This window comes from Myotis davidii, unplaced genomic scaffold (genome assembly GCF_000327345.1).
Source record: "Myotis davidii unplaced genomic scaffold, ASM32734v1 scaffold740, whole genome shotgun sequence".
Classification (NCBI taxonomy): Eukaryota; Metazoa; Chordata; class Mammalia; order Chiroptera; family Vespertilionidae; genus Myotis; species Myotis davidii.
Window position 1 is genome coordinate 13,393 of NW_006292349.1, and position 10,627 is coordinate 24,019.

The following is a 10,627-nucleotide window of genomic DNA, read 5'->3' on the forward strand; positions in this document are numbered from 1 at the left end:
AGAACATTTCCCATTAATTCTGTGGTTGCACATGTTTCTTAGTTCTATTAGATTTTCTGACCCTCTCAGGAATCACTGCCGGATTATGGCTAGATATATTTCTCTGGTCTGTCAATAGATAATGTTTCCCTGCTTTAAATTTCAATAAGATAAGAAAGAGGAAAAACTGGGTTGTGTTTTGCTAGCACATCCTAAACCATAAGGTCAAGATTTATAAACAGCTTACTTTTCTAACAGATTTTCATGAAAAATCAGTAAACAAAGACTCAAATTTTATGAAAATTAATAATTGCTAGGCCAAGATAAGAGGCAACAGTAATTTATAATACTCCATATTTAGGGAACAGACTGAAGGAAGTTTAATTTCTTAAGGAGTTTAATGATTTGCATCTCAGAAATTCAAACCATATGATGAGACTGTTAGGATGAGGTTCCAGCTTTACAGTTTTTTAACAGTAATGATATAATATGGACCTGTAAAATGCTTTTGCTAATTGATCTAGTTGCAGACTTATATTTATGTTTATACATTTATAACCAGCGCAGTGGACATTCAGGATAAACCCATTATAGTAATATAAAGGATCTAAGGCACATCCGCTCTTCTGAGCTATATAATTACAATGAAGGTTCAGAACATTCTGCCTTTTTCGGATGGAGCTTTTAATGTTATAGTAGAAATAGTGCATCTGGATGGAAACCTCTGTTAATTATGAGTCCTGCTATTGGCTCTATATGAAATCTACTAACCTGATAGATAAAGCCACTCATCCGAGGACTTGCAGATAACATTATCAAGACATTTGAAAATAACATGAGGTACCGCTCCTCTTTTTCCTGAAGTGGAATGAAAAATATTAAATGAAGAATAGAAATTGGACATTTTATTTGTTAAGAATTTCTGGCCCTGGCTAGTGTGGCTCAGTTGGTTGGAGCATCATCCTGTACACCAAAAGGTCATGGGTTTGATTCCCGGCCAGAGCACATATCTAGGTTCCATCCCCAGTTGGTGCATGAATGGGGAGACAACCTATCAATGTTTCTCACATCGATTATTTTTTTTCTGTCTTTCTCTCTCCCCATTCCTCTCTCTAAAATCAATAAACATAGCCTCTGGAAATACTATTTTGTAACATAGATCTTACATAAGGCAATGAAACATGAACAGCAAATTTAAAAGAAAGATACTCAATTTAAAAGCACAGAACTAGTTGAATTTTATTTTGAAATGGATATAAACCAAGTCTCTCTCCTTCCCATACATAACAATTAAATACAAATAACCCTGGTTGTTTCCCAAGTATGTAAGCCTGAGAGTCACATAATTAATGCCTTCCTGCCCCAGCTGCAGCCAGAGCACCAGATAACTATCTAGGTTCACAAAAAGAAAACTATTTTATTTTGAAAAGTAGCAAAATAAAGAGGTTTTCAGGTGATAGGAAATTTATTATGTTCTAACATGTATGTTAAATTCTTATTTATAAAATTACTTTTAATCAGTAAGAACAAGATAGTTTTTGCATATATAAAGAGAAGCAAATACTTTTTAATGGCACAAAAGAAAATTATACGCAGAAGGATTTCTCTGAACTCCTTAAACAGATATGCAATTAGTAGATGCAAACAATTACATTCAGCTTACATGTCCAGCCATCTTAGCTGCAATTATCCTTATACCTATCTCCATCTTCTTCTTCCCACTTGAGAAGAGCAACATTTTGAAGCTAACTCTTCTAACAAGGGCTCTCCATCCTTTCACATCTTTCTCTTCCTTGGCTTCCTTCTATAGATATCTCACCTCCATCTTCCAGCAGCCTCACCTATTCAATCAGCTTTTTCTTTTTGCTTTTAACATATGCACATTTCCTATCATAATAGGCCTTCACTTGCCCCTGTGACTACTTATACAAAATACCACTTCTTGTTATATTTCACTGGTCTATAAATAGATAATGTTTCCCTGCTTTAAATTTTAATCAGATAAGAAAGGGGGGAAACTGGGTTGTGTTTTGCTGCCTTCATGTTCTCCCTATTGATCTCTACCTACTTGCTTTGTTCTCTTAAAGTAATCAATAACTGCCTTCTAGCGAAATCCAATGGCTTCTTCTTGGTCTCCATGCTCCTTGACCTCTGAACTTTCTGTAGCACTCAGCAGGCTGTCCATTTTCAAATGATTTTCCTGGACTTTCCATGACTCCACACTCTCCCAGTCCTCCTCTATCTTCCTCTTTGTCTTTTCTTTCAGGTAGTGATTCTTCCTCCCTTCTTTGAAGAGGTTTATCCAAAGGTGTGAAACTCTAATAGTTAAACTCTCTGCATTAACCTCCCCCAGAGTATTTACATTTTAAATGAGATTGCTTATTAACACTATGTAATGAATCTCTGACAGAGACCTGTCCGGGAGCATAGGAAGATGTTTTAAGAGTGGGAAGGCAATTCTAACACCAGATAAATCATACCAGTTGACATAATCAACCTTCTTCCCTTACTCTACCCCCTTCCTAAAAAACATAATACATCTTCAGCCCTCTGTGCTTCTCTCTGGATATTTACTTCCTTGGAAGGCCCATCTGTCAAAGACATCTAAGTCTCTGCCTCTAACTCTGACCTCCCACCCACATTTCTATACGTTTTTTTTTAACAGCTACCTTCAAGACATTTCCACCTGGATACCTACAGTTACTTGAAAGCTAACACATCTAAATTACATTTGTTATTTCCTCTAGCCCACAACTTCCTATAGACTTTCCCATCTAAACATGCCTGAGATTTGCCCCTTAAGTTTCATTCTCTCCACCACTACCTTCATCAGGGGTACTTATCACTTTCCAACTCATCTATACTTTCTGTTTCTAGCCCCACCCCCTCCAGCTTACCTGACATATATGGTTGTCAGATTAAATATCCATTTCATTATGTTTCTCTTCTACCAAAGTCTCATAGTTTCCTATTGCCTGCTGCGTCAGTGTGAACTATTCTTGTCTGACATCCAAGGTTCTTCATAACCGGACTCTGACTCAATCAACTTCTCCACTCTGCCCAACATGCTTCCTCTGCTCCTAACAGACTGGCTTCCTCACTGTGTTGTGGAAAAAAGACCATTTCCTGTTCTCTTCTGGAATAAAAATGACCTCTACCTTACAAAATCCTCTCCTTCCCTCTTCATGGCCCTCCTCCTCAAATCTTATCTCCATAAAATATTCTTCTTTACACTCCATAAAATATCCTTCTCTGAACGTCAATAGAATCTATTGTTGAGATTGCACAAACTGGCATTGATTATTTTGGTTTGTTTTCTACTCTCAACTTGTGTTTTAATCTGTTCTTAAGGAATTCTTTGAAGGCAGAGAACAATGTATGTTCTGTCTTCCTATCTCCCGTAGCACCTAGCAGTATTGGGCAAAGAATAGGTGCTCAGTTTCTTTGAATGTTCGAGCATTTGACCTTGATTAAAGAACAAATAAAGGAAGAAAAACGGAAAAAAATGGTGATGAGATTTGAAACATCTTACCTCACATGTTCCGTACTGTACCATTACTTGTGACATAAAAATTACACTTCCCAATGTTTTAATATCCTCCCCTTCCCATGCCTGAATAGGTTCAGAAAGTATCTGCAACTCCAGCTGTTTTCGTTTTCTTAGATCTTGGCACTGTCCCTATAGAAGAAAAGCAGAGGAACAGAAATTCTTATGAAACAGACCTAAAACAAGACCAAAGTAAGATGTGGCTTTTGAGTCTCATAGACTTCCACAGTGTTCCTAGTCTTCACCATGAATCCCACCACCAATGTCTTGACAGATGGAAAAATCCACTACTCTCAATTTCTAGCCTTGAGTCTCCAAAAGTTTTGTGAAGAAGAGCTACTTTTCATCTTGCCAAAATATCAAGATAAAATGGAGGAAGGAGTTTGTTTCTCCTTCCCTGCAAGTAATATGGGAAGACAAGTAGCAGAATCACATCAAACAGAACCAGGAGACCAATTGGTAGATTCAGAACTTCTGGGTGATGTCCCTGCTCTAGCTCCTCTCAATCTTGTCTACCTACATAAATAGTGTTTTAATTACAAAGCTATTTTATTTTTCTAATACATGCTCAGTTTCCAATCAACTAACATCTTAATTTTTTTAAAAAAAAGTGACTCCAGACCTGGCCAGCATGGCTCAGTGGTTGAGCATCAACCTATGAACCTGTAGGCCACGGTTCAATTTCCGGTCAGGGCACATGCCCGGGTTGTGGGCTCGATCCCCAGTGGAGAGTATGCAGGAGGCAGCCAATCAATGATTTTCTCTCATCATTGATGTTTCTATGTCTCTCTCCATCTCCCTTCCTCTCTGAAATCAATAAAAAAATACTAAAAAAATAAAAATAAAAAGTGACTCCAAGAATTACAGAAAAAGAGAAAAATTAATTCTTTATGCCACAACGAATCAAACTAATCTTATAATAAAACATATGTACTACCCTGTACTTTATTTAGGAACTACTAGTAAATTCTATTAAAAATACTAAATTAATTTTTATTCCTAAAAGGATTGGAAAAAAAAGATACACCTGAATTTCATGAATACAAATGGAAAATACAAACCAAGAAACAATAGGTGGGATATAAATACAATACAACACACACACACACATACACACACACACACACACACACCATTGCTTCAGAAAGTATGAAATTATCTTAGAGTAATTTAACAGTACTCATTCCAAATTAAATATAAAAATAAGCATATGATTAGTTATGTCACTGTTTGCAAATGAATGTCAGTTTTTTTGGATGTGTTTTCTATAAAATTTATGCTGCTGCTTTCAGCAAAATGGAAACTTGAAGAAATAAATTCATTGTACATATATTTTTGAAGCATCTATAGTGCAAATAAATATACTATCACCATCAAAGCAAGTTTTACAACATGTGTTGAACCATGTAAAACTGCCAATATTAGACTGTTTTTGATCTATAAGAGCAATTTTAACCTAATTCCTTACTATGGTCTTCAATTTTCTGTTTAACCACGGACATGTCAGGTACTGATCTTTCAACAGCAATAAAAACGAGGTGATAGTGAATGTTGCATCACAACCTTACAGCAAGAATCAATAACTAAACATTAATCTCAATCACTTAGAATGCTACAGAAATGTCTCAACTGAAGCTAAACTTAGTCAGTTGCCCAAAATAATGTTTTATTTCCTTCTAAAATGCCACCAAGTGGTTTTACATCAGTTGGTATCAAGAAGTCATTAACTATCATGCTCAAGATACAAGATTACAGGTACATTTGATAGCAATCTATATAAAGCAATTGTATTTTAGTAGGTTTTCTTTTCCTTTTACATTTGATGAAGATTTTTTCATATGCAAAGAATAAATTCACACCTTTTGGCATAAGTAGATGAATCTAGTATTGATGTCAGTCAGTGAACAACAAGTTGAACCAACATAAGGTGAGCAACACAGGGGTAAAGACAAAGAGACTAAAGGAAACCCCCCACCTACACAGCAATGCTTAATGTGGCAGAGACTTCAAATGTGAGTGCTTTATACCCTCAGACTGGCAACCTTTCTTAGGTAAGCATGATTTTTGGAAGACAAATTTAAATGAATCAATCCTGGCAATATTGTCACTAGAGCTTATTGTTTCCACTCTAAAGACCTTTTCATAAGAAAATAAATGTTACACACAAATTACTCTTTTAGAAACACAGCATAAAAATGGAGAAATATAATTTTAGAGCATGACCTACCATGAGAGTTTTGAATGCTATGATGGCTTTCAGAACATCTTGATGATCTGGATGTGTATCCTATTAAATGAATACATTTTAAAACAATATTAAAAGAGAACAGATCAGTAGTTGCCAGGGGTTAGAGGTGGGAGAAGGGTGTGGCTGCAAAGAGACAAAATGAGGAAATTTTGGGGATGATGGAACCGTTCTGTATCTCAATAGTGGGAGTAGTAACACAAATCTATGCATGTCATAAAACTGACATCAAAAGAAAAAAGTCAATTTTAATGTATGCTAATGTAAAAATTTAAAGAAAGCATTTGAGCATTTGGAATCTCAGCATTGCCAATTATTAGACGATTAAGAAATTAAAACCTGACCGGAGAGCTCATTTGGTTAAAGTATTACCCTGATGCACCAAGGTTGTGGGTTTGAACCCCTGTCAGGGAATATTCAGGAAGCAACCAGGGAATGCATGGATGGGTGGAACAATTAATCAATTTTTAAGCCCTGGCCACTCTGGCTCAATTGGTGGAGTGTTGTCCATACACTGAAACACCAAAAAGTTGTGGGTTCAATCCCCAGTCGGGGCGTATGGGGAAGGCAACCAATTGATGTTTTTCTCTCACATTGATGTTTCTCTCTCTCTCTCTCTCCCTCTCCCTTCCTCTCTAAAATCAATTCTCTCTCTCTCTCTCTCTCTCTCTCTCTCTCTCTCTCCCTCTCTTTCCTCTCCCCTTCCACTTCCTAAAATAAAATAAAATTTTTTTAAAAGATATGAAAATGGGTGGTAACACATCATTATATTTGATAACCACATATTAGGTATGGTTATTGAGGCAAAAGTTACCATTTCCTTTTTTGCTGTTAATAAAAAAATAATTGGGGGCATCATTAGTCACATTGTTAGTAAATGACAACAGATAGGGAATTATGGAAACAGAGTGGTGGTTAAGAGAAAAATCAATCCAATTTTATCTCCTAAAATGCTTCTTTTTTCTTTCAGCAGACTCAAATGGCAAATGGGGGGGGGGGGCGGAATCCAAGTTTTATACCATATATGCCTTCTTAAGCAAAGTTATTACATATGGTCTGCAATTCCACAGTACTTACAACCCCCAAAAGTAGACAGCTTCAAAAATTGCTTTGAGCAGGATTGGGGGCGGGGTGAGGGAGCAATGGGGGACCACACATTTTTAATACCTTAATCAATAAAAAAATTGCTTTGAGAAATGCACATCTCCATAACTGTTTATGAAGGAAAAGTAGAGCTTCTTGGGGATAGATATACACCTATATGGGGTTATATGAAGTATAGATATGTATCAAACATTGGGGGTATATATGTACCTAACCTTTGGAATTCAGCTGGAGTAATGGGAAGACAATCTGCTGCTCAACCAGCCTTGGGTGATAAAATACAGAGCTGAACAGACTAGGGGTCTGACCCAAGCCAAAACCAGCATTGTTTAATGAAAGGAAAGGTTGTATTCTTTTTATACTTAAATTTATCCTTACCCAAATCAGCTGTAAAGTTCAGGTTCTATCTTCCATTAGCCATCAGCCATACTAAACAATCAGAAAGCTGGATCAAGTGTCTCACTGGTGGTGAATCAGTGCTAAGGGTGTGTATTATCTGATGGTGTAAAATGGAAGGCAGCCAAGACAGGTAACTGACAGCAAATGGAGGTAGAAGTAAAAATGGGCTCTGATACAAGGAAGGCCAAGATAGAGGATCCAGGCAGTAGGAGATCTGGGGATTTTTCTCTCTAAATTAAGTGTATATTCGTAGTTCAGTACTGAGCAGTAACAGAAACTGAGGCCACTAGTTTCTGGATTTTTGTGACAAGCAAGGAGGGGCAAACCTCAAACGGTTCATCATATTGTTTAAGCTTTTGGAAAGGCATCCAGGGGTTGGCACCTTCCCAAGCCCTAACTGAAATTTCATTCCGGCGGACTTTACTACTAGTTCCCCACTGCCTCCAGCTTTCTGGCAGGTCAAATAACCTGAGAATGTGGTTTTGCTCAGAGTAAATACTTTCAATCCTTACAAATGCTGACAAGACAAGCAGTGTGCAACTTTTTTTTTTTTTTAGAGATAATCAAACCCTTTAAAACCTCAAACCTTTCCCCAGACACAGGAAGAGCAAGTAGGGTGAATGCAGCCTCCCCTAGCAGGCTCTCCTTTCCCACCCACACCTCAAAACCCCATGTTCATGAGCAGCTCAAGAAGCTATCCCTGTTATTTGTTTTTTAATAAGAGTGCCTGGGCTCTTGGTAAAAAAATAAAAATCAATTATCAGGCCTCACTGAAATCTTAATATTTAGAAAACATATGGCTATATTATAGCTGTGGCAAGTTAATTGTAAGTTTATAAACAAAAATGTGAGGGGACCGTGATGTAGATGTATAGATGCAAAGAGAGATAAACTAATATTGGACCCATTTATTAATCTTTAAGGAAATACAAGAATCTTCCATTATAATCCAAAGTCAGGCAGCTGAATGACCACAGAACTCAAGAGATCAATATTCCTGTCTATATCCCACAATAAGGTTGTTCATATACCAGAACATAAGATTTCCTGGATGATTTTGATTGAACCACCATCTACAGATGAGACGGCAGAAGAAAACCTAAGTCAACAAGTTAGCAGAGACTTGAGGGAAGCAACAGGACCAAGGCTGGGAGGGGAAAAGGAGAAAGAAGAATGATCATGAATATTTAATAGTAAAGGGTGGATAACATAGGTTCATGGTGATTATAGTTTATAACATTGTATTGTATACTTTTGCTAAGAGAGTAGATCTGAAGAGTTCTCAGTATAAAAAATGGTAACTATGTGAGATGATGGATGTGTTCATTAACTTGATTGTGGTAATCATTCCCCGACATTTGTGTATATTGAATCATCACATTATACACCTTAAGAAAATCATGTTGTATAACCCAATATACACAATTTTTATTTGTCAATTATACTTCAATAAAGCTGGAAAAAATAAATAAAAATGCATAAAGAGTAAAGAATATTCCAAAGGGGGGAAATGCCCCCTTTTTTGCTGCACAAAAAGAAAAACCAAAAGTCTGGGAAGAGGGAAGATTGGATCAAGTAAATTTGGAAACTAGGGCTTTTTCTGAATTCTGCAGTAAGGTTAAGTTTGAAGGAAGACTGACAGCTTCCTCTAAGAGCAGAGCCCCATAATTTGTGCATGAGCTTTAAAAAGCTCACCTTCCCTTACCTCCATATGCCGTTCCAACTCTTGCAAGAGAGTAACATACTTCTCCAGTCTCATGAATGGTTTGCTGAGGCTTGTTGTTAAAATGAGGATACCTGGGCTGGATGCACCTTGATTTTCCATAAATTGCTCCAGTTCATCACTACCAAGAGGACAAATACAAATTTGTTACTGCTTAATCTTTCATGAAAAAAATTGACTGAACATTATTTAATGTATTTCACATAACTGGACTAAATGCTGTCCCTTTCATTTTAACTTAATCCAATAAACCTTTATTCAGTTCCTCTATGCAATTAGCATTGCACAGAGCGCTGGGGCTACAGTGGTAAGCCAGACATTCATGAACCCTGGCTTCATTTACTCATCCAAAAATTACTGCATCTACTAAGCAACAGGCTCCATTCTCTGTTGGGAATACCACAATGAACAAAACAGAAATCCCTACCTATAAGGAGACTGCATTCATGGGAATAGGGCATACAGTCTATCAGATGACCTTGATATCAGGTTTTAAAAGCTATTTGCTTGTCGCTTCAAACATCCTAGCTATTGGCTGGTCAGATGCCAAGGGTAGCAACTCACCAAGTGCTCCCTATCACCGGAGCACCCACTTGTATTGTTCCAGAATCAAGTACTAAACTCAGAGAGCAGCATGTTTGTATGACTAACTATAAAGTCTCTTAGCCTAGGATCTGAAACCAGTATAGCAAGCTACCCAAACAACTTGGTTAAAAATAAAGGAGAGTGTATTAATAGTTTATTAACTATGTCCTGTAAATATCTATTCTCAGCTTGTGCTTTCTCTGCCCTTTAAGCACCCTGTGGATTGTCTTCACCAACAGGATATTGAGTCCCAAGGCTGCAAAATCATTTTAATATACATTTACACAAAATATAATTAAAGAATACCTACTGCCTAACTAAACCATATTTTGAAACTTTTGCCTATCATTTGATCCCTTTACCTCTATGCTTGCCCAAGCATATCCTATCAGTCACAAGTCTTCTTGTATCTGTTTATTCCTTTCCATTCCCACTACCACTGCCTCAGTTCAGGCTTTCTCATCTTTTTTTTTAAAATATATTTTATTGATTTTTCACAGAGAGGAAGGGAGAGGGGTAGAGAGTTAGAAATATCGATGAGAGAGAAACATCGATCAGCTGCCTCCTGCACATTTCCCACTGGGGATGTGCTCACAACCCAGGTATATGCCCTTACCCAGAATCGAACCTGGGACCCCCCCAGTCCGCAGGCCAAACAGTCCACACCGACGCTCTATCCACTGAGCCAAACTGGTTTCGGCCAGGCTTTCTCATCTTATCTGGTTCACTTCAATAACCCAAGTGATCTTCTAGGCTTTTTCACTTCTGAACTATTCTGAATACCACCATTTTATTTTTTTTATTTTATTAAATCTTTATTGTTCCGATTATTACATTTGTTCCTCTTTCTTTCCCCCCATAACTCCCCTCCCCCCAGTTCCCACCCCACCCTCTGCCCTTACCCCTCCCACTGTCCTCATCCATAGGTATACTATTTTTGTCCAGTCTCTCTTGCACCCCCACACCCCTTTCCCCCCCAAGAATTGTCAGTCCACTCCCTTTCTATGCCCCTGGGTTCTAATATATTCACCAGTTTACTCTGCTC

At 37.5% G+C, this 10,627-nt stretch overlaps 1 protein-coding gene across 1 annotated transcript in view; it reads right to left on the reverse strand.

The window, feature by feature from the left end:
* ARHGEF6 (Rac/Cdc42 guanine nucleotide exchange factor 6) overlaps nt 1-10,627 on the reverse strand; it is a gene marked incomplete at its 3' end in the record, with an annotated part of 117,098 nt that overhangs the window by 9,383 nt on the left and 97,088 nt on the right. The window contains exons 10-13 of the mRNA XM_015565389.1: nt 8,980-9,118; nt 5,754-5,813; nt 3,512-3,658; nt 716-837 (exon numbers count right to left, since the gene is read on the reverse strand). Of these exons, the coding sequence (XP_015420875.1) occupies nt 716-837; nt 3,512-3,658; nt 5,754-5,813; nt 8,980-9,118 (468 nt within the window). The remainder of the gene's footprint in view (nt 1-715; nt 838-3,511; nt 3,659-5,753; nt 5,814-8,979; nt 9,119-10,627) is intronic.